Below are 20,139 nucleotides of genomic sequence, written 5' to 3' on the forward strand. Positions count from 1 at the left end.
CTGTCCAGTCACGATAATTGTTGCTACAGGTCCTGAACTGAGAAGAATTCAGATCAGGCATGTCTTTTTCAGCCTTGTATACGCAGAGACACAACCTCTATTGACTAAAACAGTGCCTTGAGCATTTACACATCCATTAGAAAAACACTCCAAGTTTTCCCCACAGAACATTTTGCAGTCGTTTAGTTAACTGGCTCAGAGCTAAGACTCACTTCATCAGTTCTGCAGAGGGAAATCCACAACCTCTGTAAGCACGGACACCTGGGTGTGAGTTCCACGCTGAAAAGCAGCGGCACCGAAGGCACTGAAAGCAGCTGCTGCAGCTCAGTGTGAACAACGGGGGGAGCCCTAAGCCTGCAAATGAAAGCCGTCTCTCGGCTTTTAAGGCTCAAGACAGCAACCTGATGGAAAACAGGTGCACAAAGTTAATTCAGAGGACACTTCTTAATAGATCATTGCCTTTCCTGATCAGTAAACACAGAGTTATGTTGTTGGGGTCTGGAGCTGGGGATTGATTCTTTTAAGTGGAGGAAAAGCTAAATTATGCATACAAGCACAACGCAGAGAATGAACTACACCTGTGAAGCACAAGGAAGTGCTTGAACAATGGGACGTCAATTTATTCTTTTAGTAATTTATGTTCTTGTTTCTTACATGAAACTATGGCTCTCTGGACATCAGGAGGAATTTCTTCCCGGAAAAAAAAATCTGCAACTGACTGCCTGGGAGCTGTGATGTGAATTTAAGTGCTAGGACACTTTCAAAAGTACCTGTAAAGTAACTTCATTTAGGAAATAACTATAATCAGGCTCTGCAACAATCCAAATGCCAATTCTGTGAAATGATAAGAGGATGACAAATTTTGAAGGGAAGTGGTTGAATGAAAACCTCAATAAGGTGATATAACAAGTTCCATACCTCAGCTTTACATCGACTTCCTCTGCCTGGATGACTGCACCAGTCACAGGCTGCACAGTGACAGCATCACCTGGATTTACTTTCAGGTTCTTCTGCGTGGTTTCACCCAGCCCAATTCTCCCCCCTGGGAAGCCTGTGGTGGGCCAGGCAATACAGACCTAGGAAGAGTTTTCAAAGCAAACAGCTGTCAGTTGAGGTCTTGGCCCTCTCATTTCCAGTCAAGGTAAGCAATGATTTAATATGAAGGATTAGGTTAAAACCTGGTCCCACTGAGCAAGACACAAGGGACACTTGTGAGCTTAGATTTGATCTAAGACACTTTCAAAATTGAAGGGGCTGTATTTTGCTTACAAATGTGATAAAAAATTCCACCAGGACTCTCTACACATTCTGCAGATAACTCAAAAGCATACATTGTGCTGATCAGAAAATGCTACCCGTCAGTGAAAAAAAGATGAGCAAATAGCTATACACTTTATTTACACATAAGAGATGTGTGTGCTTATGCGAAATATAATATATACCCCATCTATTCACACGTGACTTATCAATTTATAGAAAAAAAAAAATATCAGCTGCATGGATTTTTCCAACAGATATAACTACAGCGTAGAAAAGGCAGAAGAGCACGTTCACCATCTTCCTCAATGCACGATCCATGCTGCTTCCATTAAATATAACAAGAACAAGCTAATAGAACAGGAAATGTACTTATAGGGTCAAGAAAGGGTCTCACCTCCTGCCGCCCCTCAGCGGAGGTGAGCAGGGCCGGCCTCCCTATGCAGAGATCCGCCGATTTCATGCTGTTCAGCGACAGCTGTGCCAGAGCTCTACGCAGCATCTTCGGGACTTTGTCATCTCCTCGAAAGAAAAAAAAAACAAATAAAGTTTGTTGGTTTTTTTTTCTCCCCTTCCCCTCAGTACACCCGGCGTTTCCCGCGCTCCCCGACAAGCACAACCTCGCTCGCCCTCAGGGGAGCGAGCGGAGCTCCGTGAGGCGCAGCCGGCGGGACTGGGAACACGGGCGGTCGGCACTGCCCCATCCACCGCCATTCAGCTGCCACCGGCATTTCCCCTTCCACGGGGATAAGAGCAGGTTTGCTGGCAGCCTAGACTGAAAGACCCCCAACCCCGGCCCCGCCTTTCTGAGGAGCCAGGAGCGCGGCTGGGCAGAGACTCCGATTCAAACGAGGCGCCCTCAGCGCGCCGTGCTGAGGCAGCCGGGGCTGGGGCTGCCCGTCCCCGCCTCCCGCACCCCGTACCTGCCTCCACAGCGTCGGCGACACGCAGCGCCAGCGGCCCGCCCGCGGCAGCTCCGAGGGGCGCATCCCGAGGGGAGCCGCCGCCCGCGGCCGGGCGTCCCTTGCTCTTCCTTCTGGAAGAGGAGGCGGACATGCTGCCCGCGGCCGGCGTAGAGCGGTTCCGGAGCAGAGGCCGGCGCCGCCCCGGGGGCGGCCGCTCCCCGCCCCGCTCAGCGCCATGGCGGGCCCGTGGCGGGCGCTGCGGAGGGCGCGGGGCTGGGTGGCCCTGACGAGGCTGCGGGCGAGGCCGGACAAGTTCGGGGGGGTGAGCGTGGATCTGGGCGAGCTGCGCGGCTCCCCGCGGCTGGAGCGGGCCGCCTTCGGGCGGTGGCTGCGGGGCAAGTGCCGGGCGGGGGTCCCGAGTCCCGGGGCGGGCGGGGGGCGGCGTGTGAGGGGCGGCGAGGGGCCCGCTAGGGGGCGCCCTCAGCCGCCGCCCTCCCCTCACGGACCCTGAGCCGCGGCCCGGAGGTGAAGGGCGCTGGCATGGGGGGAGCAGGGGGTCGTTCACAGAACCTTAGAATAATTAGGTTTGGAAAAGAACCTCTGGAGATCATCCAGTCTGATCGCCCGGAGCAGGTGGCACAGGAGTGACAAACCACAGCAGGTGGGTTTGGAATGTCTCCAGAGAAGGAGACTCCGCGCACCCACTGGGCAGCCTGTTCCAGTGCTCTGCCAGTCTCAGTGTGAAGTTGTTCCTCGTGTTGAGGTGAAACTTCAGGTGTTTTCAGTTTGTGGCTATTGTTCCTTGTCCCATTACTGAGCACCACTGACAAGAGTCTGGTATCATTCTCTTGGCACCCACCTTTGACATACTTGGATTGGATGGATGTGGTCCCATCTGAGACTCATCTTCTCCCGGTAAACAGGTCCAGCTCCTGCAGTCTCTCCTCATAGAGAGATGGTCTAGACCTCTCATTCTTTTTGTGGCCTCCACTGGACCACTCTACTAGTTCCTTGTCTTCCTTGTACTGAGGAGCAGAGAATGGGACACAGCACTCCAGAAGAGTAGTTTTCCCTGTTTCTCATGGCAGACCCAAATGGAAAAGCCATAATTTTGCACGTGAACACCAAGTTGTTGCACATGAAATGTTGAGCTGGCAGCCTCTGAGACTGCTGGTGAGTTTCTCCCTCCACCAATAGTTTTACCCTGTGGTAAATAACGTGGAAAATACAGATTTTTGCACATTACTGATAGCACTAGTGTGTGGTAAAGTTCAAAACAGTGCAGATCAAGGGCAAAGGGATCCCTGACCCTCCTCACTTCCCTCTCTTGCAGAGTCAGTGTCTCAGTGGCGGGATGAAGGCCGTGTTGCTGTCTGGCTCCATGTCCCCATCCTCCAGAGCAGCCTTGTGGCAGTGGCTGCTTCCCAAGGCTTTGCTTTCCATCACGCTGAGCAGGGCTCATCCACCCTGACACTGTGGCTGGGAGAGGGGCCCAGCAGGCTGCCAGGCTTCGCCACACACCAGCTGGGGGTTGCAGGTGAGTTATGGGAGCGGTTGCACCCTCAGAAAGTCTTAAAGGAGCCCTTGGGAGCCTGTTCAGTAGGAATTGTTCCTCTGTACAACCAGCACATGGAAACCAGCTGGCTCCTGCATTTTGGAATGAAAAAGTAACCACCAAAGTAGAGAAGAAAGCACTTCTCTGCTCCGTGTGCTTAGTATGTGTATTTATCTAAGCTATGTTCAAGTTAATGTCTGTAAATGGAGAAAACTTGACCCAACAGAGATTGTTGAGAAGCTAAAGCATCTATTAGCCTAAACTGCAATGGTCCGAAAGCTGATCTAAGCTGCCTAAGTGCCTAGGAGTCTTAAATCCAAACATATCTTTTACAAAAAAAACCCCAACAAAGGCCATACTCTTACCCATCTAGACCTCCCACAACCACAGCTAGAAAGCTGTTCCATAACTGAGAAAATTTCCAAGGATTTAGACAAGACAGTTTCCCTTTTTTTTTTTTTTTATTTTTTCATATAGCACAGCACAAGGGACTGATAATAAGCCAGTATTAATAACTAAGTGAAATTAGCTTCACCAAATTCCAGTGGTTGCGTTCTCTCACTCAGCAGAGTTCCACAGCTAAGCCATTACTTATCCCATTGCTCAGTTATCTGTAATTGGAGATTTGGACCCCTCACGTGCTGGTCAAGGGTTACATTAACACACTGAAATTACTGGGGAGAGCAAATCTCTCCAGCTGCAACCCTGACTTCTTTGTCCTTGGCTTGCAGAGACTCTGGGGAGTGTTACTTCTCGACTAAAAATCCAGATAGGAGGAACTCAGGAAAGATGGTTTGCTCTGTGTAGCAGCAGGTCAGGTGAAGTTTGGGGGAAAAAAACATCACTACTGGGAGTCTTCCGTTCCCAGGCCAGCAGAGGGCAGGGTGGATGCTGAAGGCGGCCTTGGAGGTTGTCAATGGGCATGTTGAAGCATGTTTTCCTGAGGTATGGAAACCTCACCATTAAAATATGTGGCATTAAAGTGGAGCGGGACAGAGCATTCTCCTCGCAAAAGCACCGGGTTACTCCTTGTGAGGAAACCTAAGTGAGAGAGAGGTTTTTCTGAAGTAGAACTTGCACAGCTGAAAGTGCTGCTTGAAAGGAAATCATGCAAGAGATTGTTGTTGTGACCCTGGTGGGCATCAGAAAGAACTATAAGAAAAATCATAACTCTGAAAAACTCGCAAATATTTAAAAATGTATTTTCAGAGCATAATTTTCAGCTGTGCAAGTACTTTGTACTGCTTTGCACTCTGTAAGTAGGAGTAATCTTTAAAGAAAACTTTGGAAAGAGCAGGTATATGGATTCCATAATTTACTGTATGGATTTTAAAATGGTACAACATATAATGTATGTGTTCGTTTTTCAAACCTGTATGCTTTTAGTCTTTATTGGGATTTTCTTTAAAGGACGTAAATACTCCAGGAAAGAATTCTAGGCAGCTGAAAGTGTGAAAAGTGTAAAATGATGATTGCTATGTGGGGTTTTTTTGTCCTTTGTTCTGCTCCCTGTCAGTGGATCTGGAACACATCCCAAAAATACATGGATACCACCTGGTAGATTTTCTCCGTTATCTTTCTACTTTAGGAGGGAGACCTGGGGTAGTGGAAAGGCTCCACTATATTTTTAATTAATTTTATTGAAATATTAAAGTATTTAAATACTTTGATATTGGGGAGGGGGTCAAACACAAGGCTTTCTTTACTCCCTAACCAAAAAGTATTTTAGGACGTGTCTGCAGTAAATAAAATCAATTTTCTGGTGAGAGTCCCCATCTCAAAGCCGTGGCCAGTCAGTGAAATGCAGGAGTCAGTCCCGTGAGGATCCTGAAAATGGAAAGCAGAGATGTGGAGAGTGGCTGGCTGGCCAGCAGGAAGCCAGCACGGCAACAGGGAGCAGGTAGCGAGTCTCATTGCCAAGTAGACCAGCAGCTGGTTTTCCTCCTGTCTGGAGTTTTCCCACGCAGCAAACGCAGCACAGCCAGGGCTTGTGCCTCAGGACCGAGTGCAGCCAAGTGATGACAAAGGTGTGAATAAGCAGGGTCAGGTCATGTTTTACCAGACTGGATAGAAAGTGGCCAAGCAGAGAGTAGCAAATGTTACTCATTGGGCTTGGCCATTATTGTTTAGAAATAGTGGAATATGTGATGTGTCTCCCAGCTAAGTTACTACATCCGTTTGTAGGCGGCAGGATTTTCCACATGTGCGAAGGTACAGAGGAGTCTCTGGTGTATGTAGTGATTAACGTGTTTTTAAAAAGCATTTCCAAAATTCTCTGAGGAGGATGTGGCCTGCCATTCAGCAAGTGACATGTTTGTAAACGTGCCACGCAACAATGGCATGAGAGGACAAGCTGAGGAAGGAAAGTAAAGGGAGAGGAAGAAAAGTGAAAGGCATTTCCTTCCCCCTCACATGCTCTACAAGCCTTACAACACAGCTGTTACTTGCATTGCTACCACCTTAATCCACCTGTTGAAACAAAGTCCTTGGAGTTGAAGGACTCCGGGAAGGAGAGCCTACACACACATAGGATTGTCAGCCTTTGCCAGTCCTGGTACTTAGGGAAGTCTGAAACCAGCAGCTGCTTTACTGTGACTTAAAAGTAGTTCCCAAGGTGTTTCACAAATACCTGCTCCTGTCTGCTGATGCTTATACTGCAGGCAGTGGTGTCTGCACTCATTCTCTGCTTAACAAGTGCATCTCAACACTGAAATCTTTGCATGCATTTTTACATCAGTCATAAATAAAACAGGTGGGGTAAACATACTTTTCTCCTCTGTTACTTATAATCTGGAGTTATTGGAGGGATTCTTTTTTAAATGCTTTATAAAATGCTTTTCTTGCCTGTTTCCCAAAAGAGAACATCCAAAAACTAAGTGGTATTGTAATAGTGATTACCTGGTTGGGTAAAGTATAAACCTTTCCAGAAAGTCTTTCTGGCATTGGATGATTTAAACCTCCACATTTGTAGCAGGAGGGAGAGTTTTAAAAACTACAATTCAGGGCAGTCAAGCTCTAATCTCACTGATGCCAACCAGGTGTGGCCCAGTGAGGGAACAAATCCTGTTAGTGTGTTTTCTTCCCTCTTGCTCTGCATTTAGGTGTCCCCTAGCAGATATTCTGATTACCTCACTGGGAATTTCACTGCCAAAAATTACGTTCACAGGCTTCAATTTCAGGGGTACAGAGAAGAGCAAACACACTTTCTGTTTGATTCAAACGGCAGTTTCCTGCCTTCATCAGCCCTCCCTGGCCTCAGCAAACACTTTGGCTGAGAAATGGCTTTTCTAGAAAACAAATCCTCTAATCACAAAGTTCCTTCTGCTTTCCTTTTGTTGTCTCCTTTAATCATTACAGTAGTTGGACTTGGACACTGCTAAATATTTACAGGAGGAATGAAATCATAAAGTCACAAGCCACGGGGAGGCAGATATGTGACTACCCTCTTAAAGCACGTCCTTTGACATATCTTGAAGGAAGACTGGTACTTCATCTTTGAAATATCCTCCTACACACAACTCTGCCATGTATTATTAAAAAACAGGATGTTTTTAGCTGGACACTCATTCCTTAATAATTCCTTCCTTTGGGCATACTTCCCCATAGCATTTTAAATGCACATATCATCACAGATGTGCCAGTATCCTCTTCCTCCTGCTGTAAAATGACATAAGCATTTTGTTACAGTTAACCTCTAATTTGAAAGCCATGCATGAGTGATGTGGAAAAGATCCTGGTAAGTTGCACCACAGCACTCATCCTGCTCACCACAGCGCTCTTTAAAATCTGAGAAAAAATACCTGCTTTAAAGGAAGGACATTTTCAAAGTATGACTAGTGATTATGACATAATTAAACATGAAAGCACTTGGGTTCCAGAAAGTAGGAAAACTTGTAATCTGTGGGAGAAAGTCATGGGCTGAGCATGAGGGCATAAGGAAAAGCTGCACTTCTCAGACAGGTTTTTTCATCAAGGTCTTTTGTCACTTCTCCACTTGGAAGCAACCCTTTTTGATTGAGAAGTTGACCCAGATTATGGTGCAGTTCCTGTCATGAGTTGTTAGCTGGGTAGTGCCAGTTCAGAGACAGTGACACAGCTGAACATTATCTGTGCAGTCAGCCCAGAGTACTAAACCTGGTATGTTATTAAACCAAAACCACTCAAACCTTCACTGCAGCAGATGGGGGCTTTGTTATGAATTTCACGAAAACTTGAAATGTGAAATTTGAAAAAGAGAAAAATTTGTCCCTGTTAAGGCTGGCTTCTGAGCCAGAGTCACTGGAAAATTCCCTGTTATTTGAGGAAGATTACAGGCACGTCTCTGCTGAAGCGAGTGGCTTCGGATTGTTTGGGTAACCTCTTGATCTTGCATTCTTTAGTTCTGATACTAACACAAGCAAGTTTTTCTTTTCATTTCTTGTCTAATCTGGAACTTAAATGTTGCAATTATTTATCTTGGTACTGCCAACTTTGAATTTTTATACGGGATACTTAACCTTTTTCTGATACTTTGTTGTGCATCTGTTTTCCACTGACAAACCACTTTGTGATTCATCCATACAAACCTTGCTAACTGTACATTAGGGGTTTGTTATGCTTTATTGAACATTGTCCAACACCCACCTCTTTTTCAATGTTCTTTCTATACCAGGTGCTGTTTTAGATGAAAGCACTGGAAAGGTGTTGGTTGTACAAGACAGAAATAAGGTACGTTTGTTGCAGGATTATAAGACAGAGAAGTTCATTTAGATAAGCTTATTTTGTACTATAAAACAAAAATGTATTTTTATTCCAGTCCAAAATTGTTCCAACATTGAAAGTTACTTCCTTTTACAAGTGTCTTAAACACATATATCAGCAAATCACTGAATTCCATATTAAGGGGAAAAAAAAAACCACTCTGAAAATCAACAGCTTTGTTATAACTGCAGATTGATTCAGCAGAACTAAAGTATCCTTCCTGCTTGGAGCTTTCTGTTTTCTCTTGTAACTGACCCAGGAGTCCCTCATCTCATATTTGGATCCATGCAGACCTCTGAAAAATCCCCATGGCTTGAAACAGATTTTGAGAGGATACTGATTTGGTTTGGTTTCCAGAATTCCAGGCGTACCTGTGGCTTTAAACAAGCAGTAGCATGGTTGGCCGTGACCTGGAGACCACATTGGTCCAGCAGGTGTAGAGATCTTGAATTCCTCACTCATGGAAGCGCCCATCCTCACTACAGTGGATGCCAGACCAGAGCAGGGCTGTGGTGAGGGTGGCTCGTGTGATGTGGCCTGAGGTCACTCCATCCATCACTGAAATGTCTTCCAGCCCCTAGCAGGCTAACCCAGGTTTGAACTCGGCTGCTGCAGAAAGCTCTCCAGCTCACTGGCAGCTGCCTGTGCTACTCCATTCAAGGGACATTTAGCCTCCATGATGCTTCCATTTGCAAGTTAAAGTATTTCCTGTTAAAACTGCACGAATTAACTCTCTAAGAGAGTGAGATTAATGCAGTTTTAACATGAAACAATCAGAATTTTCCTAGGTAGACTGAAATACACTTGGATGAATCATTTTCATTTTATACAGTTGAAATGTGTCAGAATCTCACTGGCTACATTCTCCTGTGGTTCCTGAAATAGCTACTAAGACTTTTCTCCTCAGAACCCAAAACATCACTTCGTTAGGACCCACAACACAATTAATGAGCTTCAGTGAAAGAGTGCTTTCACAGGCAGGTTCAATCATACCACACTGAATTTGTAACACAAAAGACATTCTTCCTCTGAACTTATTTCCTGTAATTGAAAATGTTTATTTTTCATTTCTGTGTTTTATATTTTTACTTAAAATAAAGTAAAATGTCGAGGACTTTCAGGCTTTCATTCAGCAATTACCCATTAAAGCATAAACCTACATCTCATGCTGTGGACTCCAAAAGTGGTTCCAGCTCCAGAGAGTCTCCAAGGACAGAACAACACATTGTAAACATTAGAAACATGACATTAATTTACCCTTTTATACAAAAAATATAAATGTGCATGCTTACCTTTTAGTAAATATTTTAAGCAGATATCAGGGTAAAAAAAAATGAATAAATTAACAGCTGTTGGAATTCTAAGAGGTGTTTGGGTTTAATTGTGACAGGACAATTCCACAGCACACAAAGATTTCCACGAAGTAAAAGTAAATCTGAAAGCCAACAGACAAATATATGTATTTTCCATCTGCACTATTTTTAATCTATTACTTTAAATTCCTATCCAAGCCTTTTAAGAATGCCCAGGAAAAAAAAATAATTTCCAATGTAGTCATTAGGGTTTCAAATCACTGGAAAGCACACAGCTTCCCTGCTATGCTGCAGAGACAAAAAAAGCTTTTTTTGGGCCAGCGTGCCTTTTTACTGCAGTTATTTCTAGGAGAAGGGTAACTTCTTCCTACATAAACTTTTAACAAGGAAAGAAATAGAAAGTACATGGAAGTAAAGGTAAAACCTACAAATCTTTGTGCCCTTGCAAGAGGTGCAGGGACTGGGACTCCTTTAGCAGTGTGAGTAACAACACCAAGCCTGCACTTCGTGTTTTAATACTGAACTTTATTGCAATTCAATAAATGTTTCTATACATAAACCACACACAAGCCCTCATTTCTTGTATTCCATGAAAATGACAAGTTACATTAAATGATCATTACAGACACATCTTAAAGCCAGTGCAGTATAGAACAGTACAATCATAATACCTGTTTGTAAGATTAAATATATATACATTTTTTAAAAGCCAAAACAATGGAAGTGGAATACATTAGTGATTAAATATAAGATTATATAGTCTATAGCAGCTTTTTTTTTTTTAATATTCAACTACTCTATCTAGCAGCAACATTGTCTAATGACTGTTGGACAGTTTGCATTTTCAATCAGTAGGTGTTTTGTTCCAATAGTTCATACAGACTGTAGCCATCTCTGATCATCACATCAACAGGAACAAACAAGTTCCTACTTACTGATATTCGTAAAATAACTACTGCAACTTCAACAAAAAAGTTATGTGTCAATTGTCTCTTTTGTATTAAAGAGTGCAGCACAGGCTGACTGTTTCATTAATGGATTTTTTCCCCCAATACAGACTATAAACGCATGGAAGTTTCCAGGAGGTCTGTCTAATCCAGGAGAAGACATTGGTAAGTTCTGTGAGAACAGGTCAGCCATCAGCTGAACTATAAACACATGAACACTGCTGAAATACAGCCTGATCTTTGTCGCTCCTGTGATGGATTGTTTCCTTCAATTAACGGTGAATAGATGGAGTGACACAATCCTGGGACCCTAATGGTAACAGGGTAGCATGTTCAGGACAAAGAAGTTTTGTGTTTGTAACATTTACTCTTTTCCACACTTTTCTTTTGAGTGCTTGAGGCCAGCTAAGTTTTTGTAGGCTGGTCAGATATGCTGCAATATGAGCCAGAAGTGCAGAGGATTAAGGTAATCCATATGTAGCCCAAATAAAACTGAAACAGGGAGCTCTCGGCTCACACTGGAGTTAAGGGCAATGACCTCAGGGATGGACTAAGCAAAAATTTCCAACTCTCCCTTTTTATGTGCAAAACAGAAATAAATGCACTTGCTTCCTTCCACCCCCTGCACTTGATTAGCTTCTCCTTGGCACAGAGCCAGGGTGAAGTGCAGGGCCTCAGTCCTGGGGGCACATACTCCAAACAAAGACGTGAGGCATTCCTTTGGTAGGAAACAGTGCTGGCTTGAGGACTCATTTCTCTCCAACACAGCGCAACTGGTGAACACTGCTTGCAGTTTATCTTCACAGGTGAATGAATGAACAAGGGTGTTTATGGAGAGAGAGAAAATCTGCCCTTTTTCTCCTTGTATCTCAGCCCTTAAAATCATGATCCGTAGGCTGGTTACTTCTTAAGCCCAGGTTTCCTGACTGTTCTATATCTTAGAAATACCTACTTTAGCAGTCTCCCTACAACAGTGTGTGGTAGGGCTGCAGTCCAGTTATTACTTCAATTCATGAAGAAAGTTTCTTCTTGTCAGGATATGGCTGAGTTTAGTTTTTATAACTCATGAGTCATTTTTTTAAGTCTTTCTGTCAAACCTGGTAATTGAAATCAAAAATATTTGCTGAATAATGCAATGGAACGTGGTGAAATGGATCCATGTTTTCAAAAGAATCCCAAATGCCATGGCTGTTGTCTAGCCAGGCTCCTCCTCACTTCTAGTGCCAGCAGCAGCAGGACTTTTGTACTTGAGGGAGCCACAAATGACCAGCACTGGTGTTCCAGTGGGATTCCCCAGAGTGATACTGCTACTGAGCACAACAGCAGCCATCCCTCACTTAACAGGTGAGACTATGGCTGGAGCCTGGACTCAGAACCACCCAGGAGAAGAATCTCTTACAGCTTCCCTCCCGCCACTTCTAAACTTCAGAATAATAAAAGTTACTATTCTCTGCATCACAGCTTATATTACAAGAAGATATAAATTAGTGAAGCATAAAATATAACAGAGCCTAATTTTCCTTTCTCATTCTTACACCAAACCTTAAAAACACAAGTCAGTCAAGGGACTAAATTTCAAATTACAATTAAAAATTGCTACTGCAATGCTTAAAATCCTTTGGTTACATGAAGTGACAACATGCAAGGCTGCCTACTTAAATGAGTGCCAACTGACTCCTGCAAGTGACACCAAGAGTTTCATGATTCAGATTAAGCAAAGTGCACACATTTTTGTATCTGAGTATTTCTGAAACTCCAGCCCTAGTGTTTCTTCTAGTTTAACTGTCATTAGATATTTATACATACACACACACATTTAAATAAAAGGGAAACAAAACAGCACTTCATCTAAAAGCAAAGCTCAAAGCTTAAATGAAATCCCTCATTACTGCAATTTTCTTAACTACAGCCTGCCTCAGCATTCCTCATGATCTCAGTTCACTTCCATGTAACACAGCCCCTTCCTTGCCCACTAACAAAGAAACCTGCAGGGAGTTAAAATTTCCAGTATCTAAAATCACCCCTGAAATGTCTGTTTTGTTCCCCTCTGACTTGGCAAGATGCAAGCTTCCATAGGATGGTGAATCTCTACGAGTCTTTTAAAATGCATTTGCTTTTGGAAGCAAGTCAGCACACATTCCTTACTGAAGATGAACTAACAGGAGCAGACAGCATTGCACAAGAGTTCTGTACATTGACCACTCAGAACAGACACGACCAGGAGGTTACATTAATTTGGGAAAAGACAGTATTTAACCCACCAGTAGTTACCCCAGGCAAGTTGGATTTGACTTGACTGTGATGAAATTGCAGATTTCGGGGAAATGAGTGGAATATTAAAAAGCTTCTTTGGGGCTCGTGAATTTGTTACTGAAGAGAAAAATCTTCTCTCTGGAGGAGTTGTGGATGGATGGGTGGTTCTCTGGCTGTGACTGCAGCACACAGACCCTGCAGACCCTTCAACTTCCTGCTGCGTTTGTGGTGAGGAATGTTAGCACTGACCTCACTCTGGCTGGGGCACACAGAATGCACACGTGCAGCACAGATGCAGCAGAGATGCAACATGCTCGCAGCATGTTTCCTGCAAGAACGGGCTCTGTGTTGCACTGGTGCTGTGGCATATTTGAAATGTCACCAGACTCTAAAGGTACATCTTGAAAAGGACCTGGCACCAACTTTCACTTTCTAAAAAGAGTTTTACCCATTTTGTTACCCCTTGGGGTGAGGTGCAGAGAAACTGATCCGATCAAGAGAACTGACATCAGTACAGGTGCAGGTGCACAGAGTCTGAACCTGAGACTGGGCAGGGGCAATGAGAGGGATGGAGATCCAAAGGACTGCAAAGACAGTGCAGTGCTTGAATTAACAGATCAGTGGAGCCAGCAGCCATCAGTGTCCACTACAAACCACACCCCGTACAGCATTACCAAAGTAATTCTGTAGGATATACACAGGAACAACACACAGTAATTACTTCTGTTTGGGGGCCAAAAAAATCAGCTTATCCTTGTGCTGGAAAAACAGACTTACGTTCTGAAAACCTTATGAAGCAGAACAGAGAACATGCTGAGTAAGAGGCTTTCCACCTTTCCAGAAGGTTTAAGGAGTGCTAAATTACTCTCAGATGTATTGTGAGGATTGCTCTTTCCACCCAGGAGACACAGCAGTTCGAGAGGTTTTTGAAGAGACTGGCATCAAGTCGGAGTTCAAGTCCATCCTAAGCATCAGGCAGCAACACGAACACCCCGGAGCCTTTGGGAAGTCAGACATGTACATCATCTGCCGCATGGAGCCCTCCTCCTTCCACATCAGCTTCTGCCAGCACGAGTGCCTCCGGTGCGAGTGGATGGACCTGGAGGAGCTGGCCAGGACGGAAAACACCACACCCATCACCAGCAACGTGGCCAAGCTCTTACTGTTCGGGTACCGGGAAGGGTTTGATAGGATTGACATAACCATGAGGGAGTTCCCAGCTGTCTACACAGGCCTGTTCTATAAACTCTACCACAGGGAGCTGCCCGAGTCCTACAGAAACATGACGTGATAGCAATACATTTCACATTTCCTTATAGTAATAATTTAGAGTTATTATTGCAGTGTTGCATATTACAGTTATCTGTGGACTTCTTTCTAGGTAATTATTAGAATGTAATTGTTCTCTAATAAGCTAAGATATAAATTATTTTTAAAGGTAATTATTGCTATAAGTGTGCATCAGGTTTGTTCTCCTCTACTCCGTAAAGCAAGCACAAGGTAAATAAAATACATAAGTACCTAGAAGAAAACAGAAGTGTTACTGATCCTGAAAATATATTCTGCAAGTCATTTTATCTCACACACACTGGCACAATAGGTTTAAAGAGCAATATAAAGACAGTATGAAACATTCATGGTTTAATCTGGTATCTGCAAAAGTAGTTATAATATCAGCAAATAATTGCTTATATTTGGCTACTTCGGAGAGGAGTAGGAAAGGCGACATCTTTAGTGCTGGTGTGGCATCGGTGCTCAGAATCTGCCATGGAAGTCAGCTTTTAGCAGACATGGGAAGGAAAAGGATAGCTTTCTGTCCAGGTCCAGTTTTTGGTCCAGGTTTGTACTGTCCAGTTCTTTTTAGTGCCACGTACCAATCCGAGTATTTCCGTGACCGGTAAGTGTTGTAGTTATTGGATTCCAAACGCTCAAAAAAGAAACATTCTTCTGTTGCGTATTTCTAAAAGGGAAAAGAGAAAGCATTACTGGTGTAGCACCACAAATCAATTCTTCACATTCAGGGGACTAACTTAGCAAGAATGTGAGCAGTACCTTGGCTTTAAAGAAATAGAGATTGACTGTTTCACGACTGAAGAAACTGTGAATTTATTGATTTATTGTGAAAATGTTGTTAAAAGCACCTACAAGAGGTTTTTACCTATGGTTCATTTATTGTCTCTAACACAGACCAAGCAGCTTTTAATTTGCTTTTACTGTGTATTTCCTTGTTCTGATCAGAAAATGTATAAAGAAGCCTTTAAGAACCAAAACTTTAAAACTGAGTGTAGACAATTCAGTACAATTGCCCAAGGTGGAAATTCAGGCACATCAATAAAGGCTGAAAAAAGAAAAGTCCTTATTTCTCCCCAAAGTATACGTGACACCAGTGCTTTCCTACAGTACGTTGTCAATGTAAACATTTTGACATAAACACCAGCATTCAGGTGACAAATGACAACTCAGGCTTCATGAACTATGTATTCCTTAACATCTGCCAGAGGTGACATTTCAGGAGCTGTACTGCTGTCCAACAAGAGCAGGACGCCAGCCACTGACTGCACTGTCAATCTCAGCACATGGAAAAACCTTGGATATCTGAGCTTTTTCCTTTCAAACACACTTCAGTCCGGGCTGCATCCAGAGTGCAGATCTGGCAGTAGAAGCTTTCACAGCACCTCATGAAACACCTGAACTCTGCTCAAATTAAATGCAGGTTATTCTCACAAACATTCTTTGAGCACAGTTTGAATCTATAACATCAAAAGACAAGAATTTCCCTTCGAGTCAAGTCCTTGAAGTCTGGCAAAATCTCGCTGATCGCAGTGAAACCACACAAGCACAATGGAATGAACAGGTCATATCCTTAAATAACAAATTATTTACCAGAAAATACAAGTTAGTCAAAATTCGTCCTTTCATGAGAAGTTTGGGAAATTTCTTCGTTAACTGAAATCATCACATTTCATTCCATAAAACGAAAGTATTTCATTATAATTAAACCAGAAAGTCAAAATAAACCATATCAGATGGGAAACATTTCTGGTTTTCCATCAAAGAATCTGATGGAACAGACGCATTTCTGCACAGGTATTTTCAGTTAAAAGTGTATTTTCCAAGGGGAAACTTTCACTATCTGCATTCACAACCCGGCATTTCCTCCAGTGCTAGGGATCACCTCTCCCCCACGACTGAGCCTGATAGTAAAGAGCATGAAAATGATCAATTAAAAGCTGCATCATCCAGATTTCCAGACAAGAACGCAACGCACTGCACCCCCACGCAGATCACCAGGGTGAGCAGTGGTCCACGGGCTGTAAATCATCCTGCAAAGCCCAGCTCAGAACAAACCCTGCAGCATGTCTCAACAAGTAATTACAAAAACATCCAACAAGACGAAAAACAGGCCTGAAGAAAAATTTACAAACGTATTTCCGAAAATGTTAATTTATTTGTAAAACAAGGACACTGCAAATTGATCCTGGACGCTGAAAAGTAATTAAAGAACCCCAGACATTAAAAAGGACAGAGTAACACTTGAGTGACTGATGGATTAGAGGACTAAATTATGTGTTTAAGAATTAAAGTTCCATGAAGTTTTAAAAGAAATTTCAGCAGTGTTTTCATCATGTGCAGTTTACCACAGACATTTCCCCTGTACGCTCTTTGCGAGCTCTCGTGAAACACAGCCCTGCTCTAACTGAACAAGGGACGCTGGCAAGTAGAAACAGTTTCTTGTATGTATTTAGAGGCAGAAAATGCTAAAGGCACAGCCAGCCACAGACTGCTGGAAGTCACAGCACAGAAATCCACATGGAAAAACATTGCCAGTGCTACAGAAAACAGCCATGAAATTGCAGCAGCATTTGTTAGGCTGGTTGGAGAAAAAAAGTTTTGAAAGACTAGAGAGTTTCCACCTATGAATAACAACAATGTTGTGTGCAGCAAACACGATTCAAGGAATACCCATTTCCAGAAACAACACCAAAGGAAAAAAAAGTTTTACAAGCTCAAGTTAGAAGCAAAAAGTGACCCAATTTTACGTATTCTGAGAGAGCAATTCCAAGTGACTGGACAATACTTTCCGAGCGTTTCGCTTTATAGGAATTCAGCAATTGGAATTGCTGCAAGGGAAGCACGTTCTACAACCAAACCCACCATGCAGCAGCAGGTCAGAAGTCCCAAATATAAACACAGCCCTGTGTTTCTGTTTATCATTTTACAAATAGTGTTTAACACCCTATTTTGACCATTCCCCATCGCTCAGGGTACGAAGTGCGATTAGAATGGGAAGCCGAATGCCACCGCACCAGCACCACAGGAAATTCCCAATTATCCTTAACTCAAGAATAGCACAGTGGACAACTCCTCACATTTTCTTCAACTGAGCTGTCACACAGTATCCGAGTAACTTGAAGCAGGTTCTTTAACTGCATTCCCGAGCCCACACGAAACTCCCTGGAGCCAGAACTGAGGAGCGCCCTGGGGAGCCCTGCTCCTGTGAAACCACTTTCAGTCTCATTTCATGGAGGCAAAGAGCGGAATCAGAAATAATTTCTGCAGCCCCTGTCATGGCTCCTTCATTAGCTGCAGTTCAGCCAGGGTGAGGAATGCACATTCTTAGCCCAAGCCACGGAGGGGACTTGCACAGAAGCTGAATGGGGCTGTGTGAATACACAAAGCACCAGGGACTCTTGCAAACCAAAATTCTGGTAGGGTGGATGCCCTGCAGTGGTGCTTCAGCAGGCACTGAAGGATATAAATGCGGATGAGGGAATTATAGTGCTTAGGTCTTATAAGAAAAATGAATGTGACTGCAGTTCTTAAAGCAAAAATTATCATCTGGCTCTGAGAGACATTAACTCTCAGAGACTGCTGCGTGCACTGGCTTTAAAACAGGGTTAAAAATTCAGCTGGTACCAAAAACATACAAGAGCTTAAACTAAAACTAGTCTCACTAGAGAGCAGCTTAATTTACCCACATTTATATAACTTTTAAAATTTTATCATCATATTTTCAAAAATATTTTTCTTGCTAGTTTTCTAGCTAGGAAGTAGAAATGCCCAAAAAAAACCCAAAAAACCTTGATTCTCTACAAAGAGGAAAATGAGAAAATAATTTACACAGATTAGTACCATGAAGGTAATTTTTTTTTTAAGAAAGTTGCTTTACTTTCCACTTCAAAGAGGTCTTTTAAAATTGCTTTATGTGGAAGTAAGTGAAAGAGAAAAAATTACTCCTGAGGGTAAAAAGGCAGACACTTTATTCTTCATTTGTTTTTATAACTTCCTGGTCACTGTGATTTTTTCTCTCTCAGACAAGCCATTCCTGTTAAATTTTGCAGCTCCTAGCTAGGGCAGAAATACCCAAATCCTCCTAATTCCTATTTCAAATAATTGACAGAAGCTGTGCAGAGCTCATTTCTCCACCTGATAAATCCCACCCCGAGCAGCTGAGCAAGTCGTGCAGGAAGAAAGGCTACACGCACCACACAGAGCAAGGGCAGGACACAGCAACACAGAGACATCAGGGAAGTGCTGCTTACCAAGGCCAGCAATCTGCCATCCTCCTTCATGGCCAGGAAGCGATTGGCACTGACACCTTTGATGGACACCACGCCTCGTTCCTCCGCCTGAAGCTGCAGCTTGACTGCAAACAAAAAAAAAAAACAACAAAAGGTTTCACAACCACCGTGGGATCGCAGCACTTGACTGCTTCAAACCCTCCACCACAGAAAGCTTCAATCTTCATTTTGCAGAAAGGCAGCTTAAAACCCATGAAATTCCTTGAAAGGCCACTTATGGCACAGTCAACTGCTCCCAGAACATGGAAATTTTTCACGGCAAATTTTCTAGAGGTGTCTCTCCATGTTTGCAGAACAGCCTCAGACACTGAACGCACACAGCTCTGTACAGGCAGACTGTCAGCGAGTCTAACTGAGATTATCCAGGTCCATATCACTCCTAAGGGCCCTGGCAGGTCCCAACAGAAAAATACCCATTCGTTTACCTCATCCATCCAACAAGTGGGTGGAACAAACAAGGAGAACTGCAGCGTTAGGTGAAGGCAGCAAAGGCACAAGAGACAGCGTTACATAAAGCAGGAACATGTTTTGCATCAATTAAAAGAAATTAAAGACTTTATAGAAATGAAAACCTGTAAGGTCCTATCAAACAGCTTTCAGCTGCTACTTGTGAATTATTAACAAAAAGCCTTAACTGATTTCTGTAGCCATAAATCAAACCCAGTAGTTTGGATGAACACGTGAAAGCTTCCCCTTTCGCCTGTTGTATACAACATCTCAGACAAGAGCTTCCTTCACCCACCTGCTTTGGTTCAGCAGGGACTTTGCTCCCTTTGGAGATGCAGTTTTAAATAGCTTGGGTTTTTCAGCCAACAGAATAAATTCCTGAAGTGACTGTAAATTTTGGAGAAGGAGCATCTCTTGAGATTCAGAGAGAGGTTGTTGCTTGTTTGGCTTTTTGTTGAAGGGGGAAAAAAGGCGGTACTGAAGAAACCAACCGAAACTCCAACACCAGGAATACAGGGAATGTGAAACTGTTGGGATAACTGCTGCAAACCCTTTTTCAGGGTAAAAGTAAAAAGTCAGATGCAATTTCATCTCAGAATCAAGTATCCAAAATACAGCGCTCCCAAGTTAGGAGGCCAAAATCGGACTTGTGAACAGCTCCAAACACTTCGGTGTAACTCCTTAGCCTTTGGGGAAGCAAGAACTTGGAAGAGTGCTCTGGGCAGGGACTGTGGGAAATGGACTTTTGAGATGTGCCCAAGCACACAGCTTTCACCACACACTTAACAAGAAACAGCTGTGGAACAGCTGAAAATTAATATTAATTACTGCAGTACTGACTTATGATGCTTCGTGACTTTCTCTGGACAAAAACACACACAAAATCCTACAGCATCACACCAGGCCAGAAGTTCAAATTCTGTAAAAATAAACTTCTGGTAAAGGTTTGTAAGTCCTGTAAAAATCTGTATAGTTTGGAGAAGCTTGTGAAAAGAATCAAAAAGCCCCAAGGTATTCCTGCAGAGTTTGAAAAGAGCTGCAATACTGAAAGCCTCAAAAGGAAAATCAGCTTCACTGGATTTTCCTCTCCAACTCCAAAAAACATGTGAACAAACAGAACCAGAACAGTACTATGAGTTT

General features: G+C 43.4%; 3 protein-coding genes and 1 long non-coding RNA gene across 24 annotated transcripts in view; 2 read left to right on the forward strand and 2 right to left on the reverse strand.

Moving 5' to 3' along the window:
- AFG2A (AAA ATPase AFG2A) overlaps positions 1 to 2,411 on the reverse strand; it is a 161,121-nt gene extending 158,710 nt beyond the window's left edge. For 6 of the 19 annotated variants that reach the window (XR_015287308.1, XM_086890588.1, XM_086890598.1 and 3 more), the window contains exons 1-3: positions 2,181 to 2,411; positions 1,655 to 1,779; positions 919 to 1,076 (exon numbers count right to left, since the gene is read on the reverse strand). Coding sequence is in view for 16 of the 19 variants with exons in the window: in XM_086890588.1 (XP_086746714.1) it covers positions 919 to 1,076; positions 1,655 to 1,779; positions 2,181 to 2,313 (416 nt within the window). In the remaining 3 variants the exon portion in view is untranslated. The other 13 variants (XR_015287309.1, XM_086890590.1, XM_086890595.1 and 10 more) reach the window with 6 other exon arrangements.
- On the forward strand, positions 307 to 2,246 carry LOC147653287 (uncharacterized). Of its 2 annotated transcripts, XR_015287320.1 has the most exons (4): positions 307 to 415; positions 682 to 897; positions 1,005 to 1,141; positions 1,515 to 2,246. It is a non-coding gene; the product is annotated as an uncharacterized LOC147653287 (long non-coding RNA). The 2 variants fall into 2 exon arrangements; XR_015287319.1 differs by lacking the exon at positions 307 to 415 and having other exon boundaries at positions 471 to 897; positions 1,515 to 2,095.
- Positions 2,371 to 15,322, forward strand: NUDT6 (nudix hydrolase 6). Of its 2 annotated transcripts, XM_086890626.1 has the most exons (6): positions 2,373 to 2,557; positions 3,496 to 3,699; positions 7,974 to 8,069; positions 8,369 to 8,424; positions 10,828 to 10,882; positions 13,873 to 15,322. In XM_086890626.1, exons 1-6 carry the CDS (start codon positions 2,398 to 2,400, stop codon positions 14,259 to 14,261), a joined length of 960 nt encoding a protein of 319 aa, XP_086746752.1. In that variant the 5' UTR covers positions 2,373 to 2,397; the 3' UTR covers positions 14,262 to 15,322. The 2 variants fall into 2 exon arrangements, with proteins under 2 accessions (XP_086746751.1, XP_086746752.1); XM_086890625.1 differs by lacking the exon at positions 7,974 to 8,069 and having other exon boundaries at positions 2,371 to 2,557.
- The window catches only part of FGF2 (fibroblast growth factor 2), a 22,939-nt gene continuing 13,074 nt past the window's right edge, over positions 10,275 to 20,139 (reverse strand). Inside the window, exons 2-3 of the mRNA XM_086890628.1 lie at positions 18,514 to 18,617; positions 10,275 to 14,930 (exon numbers count right to left, since the gene is read on the reverse strand). Coding sequence (XP_086746754.1) covers positions 14,745 to 14,930; positions 18,514 to 18,617 — 290 coding nt within the window. The 3' untranslated portion in view covers positions 10,275 to 14,744. The remainder of the gene's footprint in view (positions 14,931 to 18,513; positions 18,618 to 20,139) is intronic.

Source organism: Cyanistes caeruleus, chromosome 5 (assembly GCF_971803275.1).
Source record: "Cyanistes caeruleus chromosome 5, bCyaCae1.hap1.1, whole genome shotgun sequence".
NCBI lineage: Eukaryota > Metazoa > Chordata > Aves > Passeriformes > Paridae > Cyanistes > Cyanistes caeruleus.